At 41.4% G+C, this 20,000-nt stretch overlaps 1 protein-coding gene across 2 annotated transcripts in view; it reads left to right on the forward strand.

The window, feature by feature from the left end:
• Positions 1 to 20,000, forward strand: part of hck (HCK proto-oncogene, Src family tyrosine kinase) — a 54,554-nt gene that overhangs the window by 5,058 nt on the left and 29,496 nt on the right. The window contains exons 1-2 of one of the 2 annotated variants that reach the window (XM_041799100.1): positions 4,300 to 5,117; positions 15,738 to 15,868. In XM_041799100.1, the coding sequence (XP_041655034.1) occupies positions 15,746 to 15,868 (123 nt within the window). In that variant the 5' untranslated portion in view covers positions 4,300 to 5,117; positions 15,738 to 15,745. Of the gene's footprint in view, positions 1 to 4,299; positions 5,118 to 15,737; positions 15,869 to 20,000 lie in introns of those variants that run through there. The other variant, XM_041799099.1, reaches the window with a different exon arrangement.

Raw genomic sequence — 20,000 nt, forward strand, 5'->3', positions numbered from 1 at the left:
GCGTTCTGACATAAACGTTAATAGTCCCAGAAGACAGAAGTGAAACCGTCAGCGTGGTCAGAGTTTAGACCGTTTCTCATAAGGTCATCTTTCACATCCCCAACCAAAAAAAACGCCGACATGGGCACAAAAACATCCGATCACTGACTGGGCAGATTAGAAATCCTCTAAGAAAGACCAACAGGAAGTCCAGGTTTTGGTTTCGTTCTGTCCCTATAAGAGCACCAAGGAAATCTATTTTTAACAGGATGAGCAGCAGAGCTGAGGATGTGGTTGGTCCAAACAGCTGATTCTCCACTGACTCCTGTTTGGTGGACTGGAGGATCAAAGTCTGAAGAAACAGACAGACCAGTGATTTATCAGTCTTACCATTAACAAACAGCCACAGCCACAACAGCCTGGCTCCTCCCACTCGTGCTGATTGCCACCCTGGCTCCTCCCCCTCATGCTGGTTGTCAGCCAGTGTGGTTGTGTTGGTCACTCTGGCACCAACAGAACGTCCAAGCTGATCTCACAAGAGTTCAATGGGGTTAAAGGTCAGGACTGCTGGCAGGACGTTCCATCCTCTCCACTCCCAGATTCTGGAGGCAGTCTCTGATAAACCCCGCCCTGTGGGGGTCAGCTATGGCATCTTGGAGGACAGAGTTCAGTCCCAGACTGTGGAGGTGTGGGGTTGATGCTGGTTGTAGATCCCTACGTTCCAACTGCTGTAGGCAGAATCTGGACTCTAATCCTAACATAAGGTTCCTCCACATGTTCAGGGTCCAGAGCACGTGTAGCTGACTTCAGCGTTATGACAGCCCTATAAGACCAGAGACTGGCTGTTCAGTCTGTTCCGGATTGTCTGGGCAGAGAGCCGGCGGCCATATTGTCCTACAAACCATGACTGTACGGTTCTGGCGGTTCCTGAGAGCTGACAGGGAGAGGACACGGCCCTCTAAAAGTGACTCCAGTTTCTTCTTTTGCATGTTACTGGTCCTCTCTGAAAGACTCTTCATTATCAGTAGAACATTTTATCATTTTAACCCCGTATGGGGCAGTTCTGACGTCTTTCATGCTGTTTTTAACAGCGCTGGAGGAACAGACTGCTGTAAATGTCTCTAACTCTAACTAACTCTTCATGTTTCCTCTGTGTGGTTTAGTCAGCCACAGCTGGAGGCACGAGAAGTAGACCGGGCTTACTGACCACACGGTCTCAGGTAGCACCGTAGAAATCCCTTTAAATAGACCAGGTTCCTGTGGGGGGGCGGGGGGGTAGGAGACATGATGGGGTTAAAATAAACCGCTTTTATATTCTAGATCGGCTCTCAGTGGTTCTCATGTCAGCATGTAGAACAGTTCTTTAACTGAGGAGGTCAGGATTCTTCTTCATCACATTCCTGGGTAAACTGGTGTCTGTAAACCAGTTAGGGTTAGTCTAGACTACACTAGACTAGACTACATGATTCTCCTCTGTGGACCACGATACCTGGTCTGGATCAGTGATGGTAGACCCGGATCTCTGGTCTGGATCAGTGATGGTAGACCAGGACCTCTGGTCTGGATCAGTGATGTTAGATCAGGATCTCTGGTCTGGATCAGTGATGTTAGATCAGGATCTCTGGTCTGGATCAGTGATGGTAGACCAGGACCTCTGGTCTGGATCAGTGATGTTAGATCAGGATCTCTGGTCTGGATCAGTGATGTTAGACCACGGTCTGTGGTCTGGATCAGTGATGGTAGACCAGGATGTCTGGTTAGACCAGGTTCTGGTCTCCAGTGTTCTTTGCTGATCTTGTATCAGGTTCTTTTTTGCCAGAAAGTTTTTTTAATAGAAGTATGCATCCACAGACTGACGCTGCTCTCTGATTGGCTGTTTAAAGAGGAACAAAAAGAGAAAAAAGGAAGAGAGAGCGTTCAGCGTTTTACCTCAGAAAGACCCAAACTTCCTGTGTCTACATGTTCAGAGGAACTTTTTCCACTGGCGTCAACATTTCACTGACCTGAAGAGTTTTATTATTCTGTATATGTTCAAACATCTACCAGAGGATCAAGGGTTAATATTCACATCAGTTGAGTGATCACTAGAGTGACTCTGTGACTGTTGAGCGGTCATCAGAGTGACTCCGTGACTGTTGAGCGGTCATCAGAGTGACTCCGTGACTGTTGAGCGGTCATCAGAGTGACTCTGTGACTGTTGAGCGGTCATCAGAGTGACTCTGTGACTGTTGAGCGGTCATCAGAGTGACTCCGTGACTGTTGAGCGGTCATCAGAGTGACTCTGTGACTGTTGAGGGGTCATCAGAGTGACTCTGTGACTGTTTAGCGGTCATCAGAGTGACTCTGTGACTGTTGAGGGGTCATCAGAGTGACTCTGTGACTGTTGAGCGGTCATCAGAGTGACTCTGTGACTGTTGAGGGGTCATCAGAGTGACTCTGTGACTGTTGAGCGGTCATCAGAGTGACTCTATGACTGTTGAGCGGTCATCAGAGTGACTCTGTGACTGTTGAGCGGTCATCAGAGTGACTCTGTGACTGTTGAGGGGTCATCAGAGTGACTCTGTGACTGTTGAGGGGTCATCAGAGTGACTCTGTGACTGTTAAGCGATCATCAGAGTGACTCTGTGACTGTTATAAAGCCCAGATCAGTGGACGGCTAGAGTGTTGGTTTTCCTTCTGGATCTTTGGATTTGGGCTCCAAACACATGTTTTTTTATGAGCCCAGATCTGTGCCTGTCAACAATCCTCTCTCTGTGCGCTGTAGCTCCTCTGACCTCATGACTTGGTTTCTGCTCAGATATCATTGTCAGCTTTGAGGCCTTCTCTAGAGAGGCATGTGCCTTTCTAAATCATCCAATCAATTTAATTAACCACAGGCGGACTCCAGTCAAGGAGTCGAAACATCTCAGCAAAGATCAGAGACATGAAGGAACCTGAGCTATATATGTTGGACAGTCTCTGAATCTGACTGACCATATATTTATTCAGTTAGGGCCTCTTGTCTTTATTGTCATGTATCTAGAAAATAGCTCTAACCATCCCATCAAACTTTTCTGTGTTCCTCAAACTGATCCAACAAATAACTGACGGGACATTTATATAAATTTTACACATTTACATGTAGACAAACACATGATGTTACTCGACAGGAGCAGCTTCATGGTGAGAGCTGCATGTAAATATTGGACTGATCAGCTGATAGACAGCGTCAGCTCTTTGCATGACCATGAAAACAGGTGAGTGATGTTAGACCAAGAAAAAAGACCATTAAAAGAGACCATGAAGTAAGACCATGGAATAAAAGCATGGAATAAGACCATGGAATAAAAGCATGGAATAAGACAAAAGATAGGACCATGGAATAAGACCATGGAATAAGATCATGGAATAAGACCATGGAATAAGACCATGGAATAAGACCATGGTATAAAAGCATGGAATAAGACCATGGAATAAGATCATGGAATAAGATCATGGAATAAGACCATGGAATAAGACCATGGAATAAAAGCATGGAATAAGATCATGGAATAAGACCATGGAAAAAGACCATGGAGTAAAAGCATGGAATAAGATCATGGAATAAGACCATGGAATAAGATCATGGAATAAGATCATGGAATAAGACCATGGAATAAGACCATGGAATAAAAGCATGGAATAAGATCATGGAATAAGACCATGGAACAAGACCATGGAGTAAAAGCATGGAATAAGATCATGGAATAAGACCATGGAATAAGACCATGGAGTAAAAGCATGGAATAAGACCATGGAATAAGATCATGGAATAAGACCATGGAATAAGACCATGGAATAAAAGCATGGAATAAGACCATGGAATAAGATCATGGAATAAGATCATGGAATAAGACCATGGAATAAGACCATGGAGTAAAAGCATGGAATAAGACCATGGAATAAGACCATGGAATAAGACCATGGAGTAAAAGCATGAAATAAGACCATGGAATGAGACCATGGAATAAGAGCATGGAATTAAACCATGGAATAAGATCATGGAATAAAAGCATGGAATAAGACAAAAGATAGGATCATGGAATAAGATCATGGAATAAGATCATGGAATTAGACCATGGAATAAGACCATGGAATAAAAGCATGGAATAAGACCATGGAATGAGACCATGGAATAAAAGCATGGAATAAGACCATGGAATAAGACCATGGAATGAGACCATGGAATAAAAGCATGGAATAAGACCATGGAATGAGACCATGGAATAAAAGCATGGAATAAGACCATGGAATAAGACCATGGAATGAGACCATGGAATAAAAGCATGGAATAAGACCATGGAATAAGACCATGGAATAAGACCATGGAATAAGACCATGGAATGAGACCATGGAATAAAAGCATGGAATAAAAGCATGGAATAAGACCATGGAATAAGACCATGGAATAAAAGTATGGACTAAGAACATGGAATAAAAGCATGGAATAAGCCCATGGAATAAGCCCATGGAATAAGACCATGGAATAAGACCATGGAATAAGACCAGTACAAAGTTAGACCATGACTGCATCGTCACGGAGCAAACTAAATCACACGTTCTTTCACACATTACTGTGAAGGCTTGTGTTCATAATGGTCAGAGTTTACAGCCTTATGTGAGAAGATGTTTTCACACCTCATCCACCCAACAGCACTCTTGAACATGGTTAACTCTGATAACTCTGATGTTTAGAGACCGTTAAAACCTTTAGGGTTCTTTTAAACCTTTTAGGGCTATTCCGCACATAGACCAGATCCATAGAAAGATGGGGATTTTCTGAAAACAGAGGATTTTCTTTGCCTTTTTGCCTTTAACAGTGTTTTAGGTCATTGTAAACGTCCCCTTAGTTAAACTCCTCCCACATTTGTGGAAACTCTGTTTACAGCGTTCTTAAAAATGGCGTTCTTAAACAAACAGAAGCAGAGCTGAGGCCGGACCTACACCTCCTAACAAAATAACGTCATTAGAACACAGGTTTTCCTCATGTTGACATAAGTTGACAACTTTTCCATAAGTTGACAACTGTGGCCTAATATTTGGCAAAAATGGAGGGAAAAGGCCCCAGTATCCAGAGCGTCACCAATATTCCATCCTTGCCTTTGAAGATGATGTCAGAGGTATGGAGCTATCACTCTTAGAGACTATATGCTAATGTGCAAAAATAACTAAACACAAATCTATAAATCTGTGTGCACAGATCTATAAATGTGTGCACAGATCTATAAATGTGTGCACAGATCTGTAAATGTGTGCACAGATCTATAAATGTGTGCACAGATCTGTAAATATGTGCACAGATCTATAAATGTGTGCACAGATCTATAAATGTGTGCACAGATATGTAAATGTGTGCACAGATCTATAAATGTGTGTGCACAGATCTATAAATGTGTGCACAGATCTATAACTGTGTGCACAGATCTATAAATGTGTGCACAGATCTGTAAATATGTGCACAGATCTATAAATGTGTGCACAGATATATAAATGTGTGCACAGATCTGTAACTGTGTGCACAGGTCTATAAATGTGTGTGCACAGATCTATAAATGTGTGCACAGATCTATAAATGTGTGTGCACAGATCTGTAACTGTGTGCACAGATCTATAAATGTGTGCACAGATCTATAAATGTGTGCACAGATCTATAAATGTGTGCACAGATCTGTAACTGTGTGCACAGGTCTATAAATGTGTGTGCACAGATCTATAAATGTGTGCACAGATCTATAAATGTGTGTGCACAGATCTGTAACTGTGTGCACAGATCTATAAATGTGTGCACAGATCTATAAATGTGTGCACAGATCTATAAATGTATGTGCACAGATCTGTAAATGTGAGCACAGATCTATAAATGTATGTGCACAGATCTGTAACTGTGTGCACAGATCTATAAATGTATGTGCACAGATCTGTAACTGTGTGCACAGATCTATAAATGTGTGCACAGATCTATAAATGTGTGCACAGATCTATAAATGTATGTGCACAGATCTGTAAATGTGTGCACAGATCTATAAATGTATGTGCACAGATCTGTAACTGTGTGCACAGATCTATAAATGTGTGCACAGATCTATAAATGTGTGCACAGATCTATAAATGTATGTGCACAGATCTGTAACTGTGTGCACAGATCTATAAATGTCAGCACAGATCTGTAAATGTGTGCACAGATCTATAAATGTGTGCACAGATCTATAAATGTGTGTGCACAGATCTATAAATGTGTGCCTGATTCATGGGCCACCATCTGGGATCACTTCTATAATAGCTAAGTCTTATCAATTCAACTCTAAAGTTCCTTTAGTCGAACACTTGTCTTTAATTTAGCTGCTTTTTGATCTGACATACTGACTCGCGATCATGTCCTGATCTACTAACCATCACCTAATGTAGTCCTACAGTTCTCCTTATGTCCTCCTAAGTTCTCCCTAAGTAGTCCTAATGGTCTTGTGACATACTCCTAAAGTTCTCTTAATGTTCTCCTAAAGTTCTCCTATGGGTCTCCTAAGTTCTCCTAAAGTCCTCCTAAAGTTCTCCTTAAGTTCTCCTCATGGTCTGGTGAAGTACTCCTTAAGTTCTCCTTATGGTCTCCTAAAGTTCTCCTAAAGTACTCCTAGTGTTCTCCTAATGTTCTCCCAAAGTTCTCCTAAAGTACTCCTAGAGTTCTCCTAAGTTATCCTAAAGTTCTCCTAAAGTTCTGCTCATGGTCTCCTAAGTTCTCCTAATGTAACCCTGATGGTCTCTTAAGTTTTCCTAAGTTATCCTAAAGTTCTCCTAATGTTATCAGAAGTTCTCCTAATATCCTCCTAAAATTCTCCTTACGTTCCCCTAAGTTCTCCTAAAGTACCGCCCAAGTCTTCCTAATGTTCTCTGAATGGTCTCCTAAGTTCTCCTGATGTCTGATGTAAACCTGACCACTAAGAATCAGTTTGTTTCTGGAACTTTCTGTCTGTTCAGTGAAGTTTTACATTACCGTCAGAATTAATAAGTACCAACAGCTGCTCCAAACATCCAGACCATGAATGATTAATGATCTTCAGCCTGAGGAAGAGGAAGCTGTTGGTGTTCCTCCCATCAGAGTCTGATGTGAAAATGATGAACCAGGACAGAGTCTTTGAGCAAAACCAGGGCAAATTTTAGTTTTTATTCTCCGTTGATAAACCAGAACCCTCTTCACTGGATTATTAACAATGTATAAAAGAAAAGGGAAGGTTTTCAGATTCCTCTCTGGTTTTAACCTGAAAACATTTCACCGTGACCAGGGGTGTGACGAGACACTTATCTCACTAGACGAGACAAGATTTGGGCCGACGAGACGAGATGAGATTTTACACTTTTTTTTTTTAATTTTGGAAAAAAATACATGGGTGGATAATATGTCCTTTATACAACTGAAAGTCATAATTACAATGCATTCAGATCTATTCAAAAATGTTTGAAATAAGTACTAAATAGACTATTAGTGCTTCCAAAGAGTATGTTTTGTCTAACTTTGACTCAAACTGTACATTTTAATGCTCTTCAAATCCAACCTTTCATTTTAACAGTCTACAAAATCTTTAATCTACTACACTATGCACTCATCACTACAATTACAATAACTATTTTTAATATTATACTTCTATAAAATAAAAGCATTTAGATTATTTTAAAAGTACTTTAAGCACTGTTTACAACAGACTGAAATATAAAGAGCTGCAAGAGCTGTGAAATCAAACTTTTTTTCATCCTCTTTAAGGACATCCATATTTTCAACACTCAAAATAAATCTTTACGTCAATAACACATTGTAATTTAAAGAAATAGATTATTGTATCGTTTTATGGTCTTTTTTCTCACATGAGCTTTAACAGTGTTGGACACAACACACAGATGAGCGTGTGTGTTAATGTGTGTGTGTTGGTGAGAAAGTCTGTGTCTCTGCTCTGTCTGCTGTCAGACAACAAACAGGGCGCGCTTAACTGAAGCTCTAACTTCGCTTTTTGGCGCTAACAGTGGACTCTGTGGCGCTCAAACAGTTAGTTTAGCTAAGAGCGAGTCTGCGCACATACACGAGCTGAATAAACGCTGACTTCTCCACATGGAGACTGCACAGGCTTTCACCAGCAGCATTTCATCAATTCACAGTTCTGATGATGCATAGGCGGATCATGTACGGCCCAAGTAACGCACGCGAGGGGAGGGGGTTGGAGCGGTCTTAATGGACACCGCATCAGCTCCTGTTCCTCATTAGCTCACTCATCAGCAGTTTTAAAGTGTCCAGGGCATGTTTGTGATCGTTTATAACTTCCCATTTGGTATTTTTTCTGTAAGGAGAGCTGCTGCTCCAAGTGTCTGCGCAGTATTGATCTCGCAAGATTGATTTTTCTGCGACAAGAAATCTCGTGGCGTTTTGATCTCACGAGATCTTGAGGCACAAGATCTGGTCACACCCCTAACTGTGACTGTTTTTTAATCCTCAGAAAAAGTCTGAAACCAAACTTCCAGAACAGTAAATTTACCACAGTAACAGCCAGTCCCTTTTCTTCCCCTTAGCCCTTCCCCTTGATTCAGAGAGATGTGGGATAACCTTTCACCTGACATGAACAGGCAAAACTAAGGGAAAGAGGTAAGAAAGAGGCTAAGAAATGGCTAATAAAGGGGCTAAGCAAAGGCTAAGAAAAGGGTTACAATAGAGCCTAAGAAAGGGCAAGGATAAAGACTGAGAAAGGGCAAAGACAGGGGCTAAGGAAAGGCTAAGATTGGGGCTAAGACAAGAGGTAACATAGGGCCTAAGAAAGGGGCTAAGATAAAGACTAACAAAGGGCAAAGATAGGGGCTAAAATAAGGGCTAAGGAAAGGGCTAAGATAGGGGCTACGAGATGGCTAAGATAGAGACTAAGAAAGGGCTAAGATACGGGCTAAGACAGGGGTTAAAATAGAGGCTAAGAAGAGCTAAGAAAGGGCCAAGATAAGGTCTAGCAAAGGGCTAAGATAAAGGCTAAGAAGATGGTTGAGATTGGGACTAAGAAAAGATGCTAAGATGGGGTCTAAGATAGGGGCTAAGAAAGGGCTAAGAAAGGGTTAAGATAGGGGCTAAGAAAGGGCTAAGACAGGGGCTAAGGAAAGGCTAAGATTGCGGCTAAGACAAGAGGTAACATAGGGCCTAAGAAAGGGGCTAAGATAAAGACTAACAAAGGGCAAAGATAGGGGCTAAAATAAGGGCTATGAAAGAGGCTTAGAGAGGGCTAAGATTAGAGGCTAAGAAAGGGCAAGGTTTTGGCTAAGGAAAGGGCTAAGATAGAGGTAAGATAAGGGCTTAGATAAGGGCTAAGAAAAGGCTAAAATAGGGGCTAAGAACGTGCTAAGATAGAGGTTAGGTTAGGGGCTAAGAAAGGGCTAAGAAAGGACTAAGATAGGGGCTTAGAACAGGGCTGGGAAATGGCTAAGAAAAGAGGCTAGGATGGGGTCTAAGATAGGGGCTAAGAAAGGGCTAAGATAGGGGCTAACAATAGGGCTAAGACGAGCTGAGACAGGGGCTAAGAAAAGGGCTAAGATAGGGGCTAAGAACAGGACTGAGAACGGGGTTAAGATAAGAGGCTAAGATGGGGTCTAAGAAAGGGGCTAAGATAGGGACAAAGATGGGGCTAAGAAAGGGCTATGATCGGGGCTAAGATAGGGGCTAAAATAAGGGCTGAGATAGGGGCTAAGTAATGGCTAAAAAAGGGGCTAAGAAAAGGGCTAAGATAAAGGCTAAGAACAGACTAAGATAAAGGCTAAGAAAGGGCTAAGATCAGGGCTAAGAAAAAGGGCTAAGGTAGGGGCTAAGGAAGGTCTAAGATAGGGGTTAAGAAAGAGCTAGGATAGGGGCTAAGAAAAAGGGCTAAGATAGGGGCTAACAAAACAGGCTAAGATAAGGCTAGGAAAGGGCTAAGATAGGGGCTAAGAAAGGGCTAAGATAGGGGCTAAGATAAAGGCTAAGAAAGGGCTAAGATAGGGGCTAAATGATGGCTGAGATAGGGGCTAAGATAAGATACTAAGATAAGTTGTAAGGTAGGGGCTAAGATTGGGGCTTAGAATGGGGCTACGAAATGGGCTGAGATAGGGGGTTAGATAAAGGCTAAGAAAGGGCTAAGATAGGGGTTTAAATAAGTGCTGAGATAGAGGCTAAGAAAGGGCTAATATTAGAGGATAAGCAAGGGCAAATATAGGGGCTAAGGAAAGGGCTAAGATAGAGGTAAGATAAGGGCTCAGATAAGGGCTAAGAACGTGCTAAGATAGGGGTTAAGTTAGGGGCTAAGAAATGGCTATGATAGGGGCCCTTACACAGCTGTTTTGTTCCGTAGCGTTGTCCCGAGCCCTTTAGGAGCTGTTTTTGCCCTGTACCGTTGTCCCAGGCACTTACAGAGCTGTTTTGCTCCGTAGCATTGTCCCGAGCACTTTAGGAGCTGTTTTGCTCCGTAGCGTTGTCCCGAGCCCTTACAGAGCTGTTTTGCTCCGTAGCGTTTACCCGAGCCCTTTAGGAGCTGTTTTTGCCCTGTAGCGTTGTCCCGAGCCCTTTAGGAGCTGTTTTTGCCCTGTAGCGTTGTCCCGAGCACTTTAGGAGCTGTTTTGCTCCGTAGTGTTGTCCCGAGCACTTTAGGAGCTGTTTTGCTCCGTAGCGTTGTCCCGAGCACTTTAGGAGCTGTTTTTGCCCTGTAGCGTTATCCTGAGCCCTTTAGGAGCTGTTTATGTCCTGTAGCGTTGTCCCGAGCCCTTTAGGAGCTGTTTTTGTCCTGTAGCGTTGTCCCGAGCCCTTTAGGAGCTGTTTTGCTCCGTAGCGTTGTCCCGAGCACTTTAGGAGCTGTTTTGCTCCGTAGCGTTGTCCCGAGCCCTTTAGGAGCTGTTTTGCTCCGTAGCGTTGTCCCGAGCACTTTAGGAGCTGTTTTGCTCCGTAGCGTTGTCCCGAGCCCTTTAGGAGCTGTTTTGCTCCGTAGCGTTGTCCCGAGCACTTTAGGAGCTGTTTTGCTCCGTAGCGTTGTCCCGAGCACTTTAGGAGCTGTTTTGCTCCGTAGCGTTGTCCTGAGCCCTTACAGAGCTGTTTTGCTCCGTAGCGTTGTCCTGAGCACTTTAGGAGCTGTTTTGCTCCGTAGCGTTGTCCCGAGCCCTTTAGGAGCTGTTTTTGCCCTGTAGCGTTGTCCCGAGCACTTTAGGAGCTGTTTTGCTCCGTAGCGTTGTCCCGAGCACTTTAGGAGCTGTTTTGCTCCGTAGCGTTGTCCCGAGCCCTTTAGGAGCTGTTTTTGCCCTGTAGCGTTGTCCCGAGCCCTTACAGAGCTGTTTTGCTCCGTAGCGTTGTCCCGAGCCCTTTAGGAGCTGTTTTTGCCCTGATGGGTTGTCCGGTGCCCTTTTGTAGCTGTTTTGCTCCGTAGCGTTGTCCTGAGCACTTTAGGAGCTGTTTTGCTCCGTAGCGTTGTCCCGAGCCCTTTAGGAGCTGTTTTGCTCCGTAGCGTTGTCCCGAGCCCTTACAGAGCTGTTTTGCTCCGTAGCGTTGTCCTGAGCACTTTAGGAGCTGTTTTGCTCAGTAGCGTTGTCCCGAGCCCTTTAGGAGCTGTTTTTGTCCTGTAGCGTTGTCCGAGCACTTTAGGAGCTGTTTTGCTCCGTGGCGTTGTCCAGTACTTTAGGAGCTGTTTTGCTCCGTGGCGTTGTCGAGCACTTTAGGAGCTGTTTTGCTCCGTGGCGTTGTCCCGAGCCCTTTAGGAGCTGTTTTGCTCCGTAGCGTTGTCCCGAGCACTTACAGAGCTGTTTTGCTCCGTAGCGTTGTCCCGAGCCCTTTAGGAGCTGTTTTTGCCCTGTAGCGTTGTCCCGAGCCCTTTAGGAGCTGTTTTGCTCCGTAGCGTTGTCCCGAGCACTTTAGGAGCTGTTTTGCTCCGTAGCGTTGTCCCGAGCCCTTTAGGAGCTGTTTTGCTGCGTAGCGTTGTCCCGAGCACTTTAGGAGCTGTTTTGCTCTGTAGCGTTGTCCCGAGCCCTTACAGAGCTGTTTTGCTCCGTAGCGTTGTCCCGAGCACTTTAGGAACTGTTTTGCTCCGTAGCATTGTCCCGAGCCCTTTAGGAGCTGTTTTTGCCCTGTAGCGTTGTCCCGAGCACTTTAGGAGCTGTTTTGCTCTGTAGCGTTGTCCCGAGCACTTTAGGAGCTGTTTTGTTCCGTAGCGTTGTCCCGAGCCCTTTAGGAGCTGTTTTTGTCCTGTAGCGTTGTCCCGAGCACTTTAGGAGCTGTTTTTGCTCCGTAGCGTTGTCCCGAGCCCTTTAGGAGCTGTTTTTGTCCTGTAGCGTTGTCCCGAGCCCTTTAGGAGCTGTTTTTGTCCTGTAGCGTTGTCCCAAGCCCTTTAGGAGCTGTTTTGCTCCGTAGCGTTGTCCCGAGCACTTTAGGAGCTGTTTTTGCTCGTTGTCCGTAGCGTTGTCCCGAGCCCTTTAGGAGCTGTTTTTGCTCCGTAGCGTTGTCCCGAGCCCTTTAGGAGCTGTTTTGCTCCGTAGCATTGTCCTGAGCACTTTAGGAGCTGTTTTGCTCCGTAGCGTTGTCCCAAGCACTTTAGGAGCTGTTTTGCTCCGTAGCGTTGTCCCGAGCACTTTAGGAGCTGTTTTGCTCCGTAGCGTTGTCCTGAGCCCTTACAGAGCTGTTTTGCTCCGTAGCGTTGTCCTGAGCACTTTAGGAGCTGTTTTGCTCCGTAGCGTTGTCCCGAGCCCTTTAGGAGCTGTTTTTGCCCTGTAGCGTTGTCCCGAGCACTTTAGGAGCTGTTTTGCTCCGTAGCGTTGTCCCGAGCACTTTAGGAGCTGTTTTGCTCCGTAGCGTTGTCCCGAGCCCTTTAGGAGCTGTTTTTGCCCTGTAGCGTTGTCCCGAGCCCTTACAGAGCTGTTTTGCTCCGTAGCGTTGTCCCGAGCCCTTTAGGAGCTGTTTTTGCCCTGTAGCGTTGTCCCGAGCCCTTTAGGAGCTGTTTTGCTCCGTAGCGTTGTCCTGAGCACTTTAGGAGCTGTTTTGCTCCGTAGCGTTGTCCCGAGCCCTTTAGGAGCTGTTTTGCTCCGTAGCGTTGTCCCGAGCCCTTACAGAGCTGTTTTGCTCCGTAGCGTTGTCCTGAGCACTTTAGGAGCTGTTTTGCTCAGTAGCGTTGTCCCGAGCCCTTTAGGAGCTGTTTTTGTCCTGTAGCGTTGTCCCGAGCACTTTAGGAGCTGTTTTGCTCCGTAGCGTTGTCCCGAGTACTTTAGGAGCTGTTTTGCTCCGTAGCGTTGTCCCGAGCACTTTAGGAGCTGTTTTGCTCCGTAGCGTTGTCCCGAGCCCTTTAGGAGCTGTTTTGCTCCGTAGCGTTGTCCCGAGCCCTTTAGGAGCTGTTTTGCTCCGTAGCGTTGTCCCAAGCACTTTAGGAGCTGTTTATGTCCTGTAGCGTTGTCCCGAGCCCTTTAGGAGCTGTTTTGCTCCGTAGCGTTGTCCCGAGCACTTTAGGAGCTGTTTTGCTCCGTAGCGTTGTCCCGAGCCCTTTAGGAGCTGTTTTGCTGCGTAGCGTTGTCCCGAGCACTTTAGGAGCTGTTTTGCTCTGTAGCGTTGTCCCGAGCCCTTACAGAGCTGTTTTGCTCCGTAGCGTTGTCCCGAGCACTTTAGGAACTGTTTTGCTCCGTAGCATTGTCCCGAGCCCTTTAGGAGCTGTTTTTGCCCTGTAGCGTTGTCCCGAGCACTTTAGGAGCTGTTTTGCTCTGTAGCGTTGTCCCGAGCACTTTAGGAGCTGTTTTGTTCCGTAGCGTTGTCCCGAGCCCTTTAGGAGCTGTTTTTGTCCTGTAGCGTTGTCCCGAGCACTTTAGGAGCTGTTTTGCTCCGTAGCGTTGTCGAGCCCTTTAGGAGCTGTTTTTGTCCTGTAGCGTTTTCCCGAGCCCTTTAGGAGCTGTTTTTGTCCTGTAGCGTTGTCCCAAGCCCTTTAGGAGCTGTTTTGCTCCGTAGCGTTGTCCCGAGCACTTTAGGAGCTGTTTTTGCTCGTTGTCCGTAGCGTTGTCCCGAGCCCTTTAGGAGCTGTTTTTGCTCCGTAGCGTTGTCCCGAGCCCTTTAGGAGCTGTTTTGCTCCGTAGCATTGTCCTGAGCACTTTAGGAGCTGTTTTGCTCCGTAGCGTTGTCCCAAGCACTTTAGGAGCTGTTTTGCTCCGTAGCGTTGTCCCGAGCACTTTAGGAGCTGTTTTGCTCCGTAGTGTTGTCCCGAGCCCTTTAGGAGCTGTTTTGCTCCGTAGCGTTGTCCCGAGCCCTTTAGGAGCTGTTTTTGCCCTGTAGCGTTGTCCCGAGCCCTTTAGGAGCTGTTTTTGCCCTGTAGCGTTGTCCCGAGCCCTTTAGGAGCTGTTTTTGTTCTGTAGCGTTGTCCCGAGCCCTTTAGGAGCTGTTTTGCTCCGTAGCGTTGTCCCGAGCCCTTTAGGAGCTGTTTTGCTCCGTAGCGTTGTCCCGAGCTCTTTAGGAGCTGTTTTGCTCCGTAGCGTTGTCCCGAGCTCTTTAGGAGCTGTTTTGCTCCGTAGCGTTGTCCCGAGCACTTTAGGAGCTGTTTTGCTCCGTAGCGTTGTCCCGAGCCCTTTAGGAGCTGTTTTTATTCCATATAGAAATATTTCCTACTCATTATAGAACTTTTTCTTCTACTTGTAGAAACGCTTTATATAGAGCTACATTTTTCTCAAAATAATTTAGATAATTCTCCTCCTGCTTCCTGTGAAGAAAGAACAACAAATGACTTGTTTTTTCATAGTAATGTTTGTTTCTAAATGTAAGTATTAGACATTCATGTTGTTCTTTGAAAGAAACAGTCCAGATAAACATGAGACAAGGACCCACGAGCAGAGCGTGAGACTAGGTCATCAGGTTAGAGGAGTTTATTTGGCAAGAACATTAGTGCAACCGATGGTGGGAGCACTGGCAGAGAGACAGATGGGGGAACTGTTAAAACCCACTGGAGTATCATAGATTCAACCGTGCTATATTCAGGCATCTGACGGTTCAACACAAGGAGACGAGATCTTGATTGCCAAGGATTATCTGCGGCTGGGATGCCGCCTTGAAAACCCAGTAGTCCTGCCCTCACCAACCAGCCTGCAGTGAGAGAGAGAGACGAGAGCACCATTATAGACACAGAGAACCACACAAACCATTAGCCTTTCAGCTCTGGTTTAACTGAGGCTATTATTGAAAGACTTTATGTGTGCATAAACTAAACCCCAACATCTCAATCCAGATCAGACAGGTTCCTCCAACCTCTGTCTAAGGTCAGAGTCCCCACTGTGTCTGCAGACCATCGTAGCCTTGTTATTTAAAGAGTCCGAGTGTTTTTGTGGTTGAGGCTGTTCTTCATGGTCTGGTCTACCTAAAAACAGATTTATGATCTCTAAGCAGACTAAAGACTCAAACTGTCATTGTAATGAAGGGGTTAAGTGGTGTAGATCATGGATGGTTCTTTGTAGCTTCTCCAATGGTGTCACTGCTTGGCCCATCTGTTGATCCGGAGCCAGACTATTATTTAGCAATCCTGATTCTGACATTGATCCTGATCCTGATCCAGAACCTGATACAGGCACTGATCCTGATCCTGATGTGATTTCTGGAGAACATCTGAGACAATCATTTACAGAGGGACAGATCATGATCAGATCAACCACAGAAATCTTTGATTGATTGGCTGAATGATCAACTGATAGATTGATTGCTTTCTTGATTGATTGATTGATTGACTGATTGATTGATCCTCTCGTCCCCCCTACAGGAGTCAGGATGGGCTGCGTCGGCTCTAAGAAGGACCAGCAGCCCCTGGGTAAAACCTCGGGGAGTGATGACAGTCAGAGCCGCTCTCAGACAGCTCACTACGTCAAGGACCCAACCACAGGAAGTAAAGCTGTAAGACCACGCCCACTGTGGGCGTAACAGTGGGTTCATTTACATCTGTAGGCAGGTCAATGGTATCAATGTAAAAGTGAACATTTACAAAAAATAAAAATATACATAAAATCAGACAACAGACAGAAACCAAACAACAAGATTAAAGTAAACACTATACTCTATTATATCAGACCAGTGTTAATCATTAATGTTATAATAGACCAGTGTTAATCATTAATGTTAAAATAGACCAGTGTTAATCATTAATGTTATAATAGACCAGTGTTAATCATTAATGTTTTAACAGACCAGTGTTAATCATTAATGTTAAAATAGACCAGTGTTAATCATTAATGTTATAATAGACCAGTGTTAATCATTAATGTTATAATAGACCAGTGTTAATCATTAATGTTAAAATAGACCAGTGTTAATCATTAATGTTATAATAGACCAGTGTTAATCATTAATGTTATAATAGACCACTGTTAATCATTAATGTTAAAATAGACCAGTGTTAATCATTAATGTTAAAATAGACCAGTGTTAATCATTAATGTTTTAACAGACCAGTGTTAATCATTAATGTTAAAATAGACCAGTGTTAATCATTAATGTTTTAACAGACCAGTGTTAATCATTAATGTTAAAATAGACCAGTGTTAATCAGTAATGTTAAAATAGACCAGTGTTAATCATTAATGTTATAATAGACCAGTGTTAATCATTAATGTTAAAATAGACCAGTGTTAATCATTAATGTTAAAATAGACCAGTGTTAATCAGTAATGTTAAAATAGACCAGTGTTAATCATTAATGTTATAATAGACCAGTGTTAATCATTAATGTTTTAACAGACCAGTGTTAATCATTAATGTTATAATAGACCAGTGTTAATCATTAATGTTTTAATAGACCAGTGTTAATCATTAATGTTAAAATAGACCAGTGTTAATCATTAATGTTATAACAGACCAGTGTTAATCATTAATGTTATAATAGACCAGTGTTAATCATTAATGTTATAATAGACCAGTGATAATCATTAATGTTATAACAGACCAGTGTTAATCATTAATGTTTTAACAGACCAGTGTTAATCATTAATGTTTTAACAGACCAGTGTTAATCAATAATGTTATAATAGACCAGTGTTAATCATTAATGTTTTAATAGACCAGTGTTAATCATTAATGTTAAAATAGACCAGTGTTAATCATTAATGTTATAACAGACCAGTGTTAATCATTAATGTTATAATAGACCAGTGTTAATCATTAATGTTATAATAGACCAGTGATAATCATTAATGTTATAACAGACCAGTGTTAATCATTAATGTTTTAACAGACCAGTGTTAATCATTAATGTTATAATAGACCAGTGTTAATCATTAATGTTATAATAGACCAGTGTTAATCATTAATATTATAATAGACATGTGTTAATCATTAATGTTATAATAGACCAGTGTTAATCATTAATGTTATAATAGACCAGTGTTAATCATTAATATTATAATAGACCAGTGTTAATCATTAATGTTATAATAGACCAGTGTTAATCATTAATGTTATAACAGACCAGTGTTAATCATTAATATTATAATAGACCAGTGTTAATCATTAATGTTATAATAGACCAGTGTTAATCATTAATATCATAACAGACCAGTGTTAACCATTAATGATATAACAGACCAGTGATGATCATTAATATTATAATAGACCAGTGTTAATCATTAATATCATAATAGACCAGTGTTAATCATTAATGATATAACAGACCAGTGTTAATCATTAATATCATAATAGACCAGTGTTAATCATTAATGATATAACAGACCAGTGTTAATCATTAATATCATAATAGACCAGTGTTAATCATTAATGATATAACAGACCAGTGATGATCATTAATATTATAATAGACCAGTGTTAATCATTAATATCGTAATAGACCAGTGTTAATCATTAATGATATATCAGACCAGTGTTAATCATTAATATCATAATAGACCAGTGTAAATCATTAATGATATAACAGACCAGTGTTAATCATTAATATCATAATAGACCAGTGTTAATCATTAATGATATAACAGACCAGTGTTAATCATTAATATCATAATAGACCAGTGTTAATCATTAATGATATAACAGACCAGTGTTAATCATTAATATCATAATAGACCAGTGTTAATCATTAATGATATAACAGACCAGTGATGATCATTAATATTATAATAGACCAGTGATAATCATTAATGTTATAACAGACCAGTGTTAATTATTAATGTTTTAACAGACCAGTGTTAATCATTACTGTTATAATAGACCAGTGATAATCATTAATGTTATAACAGACCAGTGTTAATCATTAATATTATAATAGACCAGTGTTAATCATTAATGTTATAATAGACCAGTGTTAATCATTAATGTTATAACAGACCAGTGTTAATCATTAATATTATAATAGACCAGTGTTAATCATTAATGTTATAATAGACCAGTGTTAATCATTAATATTATAATAGACCAGTGTTAATCATTAATGTTATAATAGACCAGTGTTAATCATTAATATTATAATAGACCAGTGTTAATCATTAATGTTATAATAGACCAGTGTTAATCATTAATGTTATAACAGACCAGTGTTAATCATTAATATTATAATAGACCAGTGTTAATCATTAATATTATAATAGACCAGTGTTAATCATTAATGTTATAACAGACCAGTGTTAATCATTAATATTATAATAGACCAGTGTTAATCATTAAGGTTATAATAGACCAGTGTTAATCATTAATATTATAATAGACCAGTGTTGATCATTAATGTTATCATAGACCAGTGTTAATCATTAATGTTATAATAGACCAGTGTTAATCATTAATGTTATAATAGACCAGTGTTAATCATTAATGTTATAATAGACCAGTGTTAATCATTAATGTTATAATAGACCAGTGTTAATCATTAATATTATAATAGACCAGTGTTGATCATTAATGTTATCATAGACCAGTGTTAATCATTAATGATATAACAGACCAGTGATGATCATTAATATTATAATAGACCAGTGTTAATCATTAATATCATAATAGACCAGTGTTAATCATTAATGATATAACAGACCAGTGTTAATCATTAATATCATAATAGACCAGTGTTAATCATTAATGATATAACAGACCAGTGTTAATCATTAATATCATAATAGACCAGTGTTAATCATTAATGATATAACAGACCAGTGTTAATCATTAATATCATAATAGACCAGTGTTAATCATTAATGATATAACAGACCAGTGATGATCATTAATATTATAATAGACCAGTGTTAATCATTAATATCATAACAGACCAGTGTTGATCATTAATATTATAATAGACCAGTGTTAATCATTAATATTATAATAGACCAGTGTTGATCATTAATATTATAATAGACCAGTGTTAATCATTAATATTATAATAGACCAGTGTTAATCATTAATATCATAATAGACCAGTGTTGATCATTAATATTATAATAGACCAGTGTTGATCATTAATATTATAATAGACCAGTGTTAATCATTAATATTATAATAGACCAGTGTTAATCATTGATGTTATAATAGACCAGTGTGTACTGTAAAACTGGCATCAGCAATAATAATGGTGGTGAACAGAAAGCTGTATGACATATATAACATATATAAAGGTGATGATAAAAATGTAGTTTTAGCTGTTTTTCAGTTCACCTTGGGATATGAGATAATTGCCGTAGTTACAATAATAATAATGATGATGATGATAATAGCCCTGTGATTGACAAACAGTGCACCTCTCACCCGATGACAGCTGGGATAGGCTCAAACATCCAGGCCACAGCCTCAGCGTTACCGTATGTTACCGTAGTGACTGTTACCGTGGTAACTGTTTCTGTAGTGACTCAAAACTCAAAACCTTTTTTCAGTAGCAGTAATGATGTGTTCGGTAGTGACACTCTTAAAAAAATATATTTGATTTTTCAGACTGCAGCAGAATAACTTAAAAACAGCCCTAGTTCTGTTCTCACCATGTGGCCTTTAGAGAGAGGAAGTCTCTATGGTTGGTACTAATTTGGTGTTTGTAGCTGAAAACAGC

This window comes from Cheilinus undulatus, linkage group 11 (assembly GCF_018320785.1).
Source record: "Cheilinus undulatus linkage group 11, ASM1832078v1, whole genome shotgun sequence".
Taxonomy (NCBI): Eukaryota; Metazoa; Chordata; class Actinopteri; order Labriformes; family Labridae; genus Cheilinus; species Cheilinus undulatus.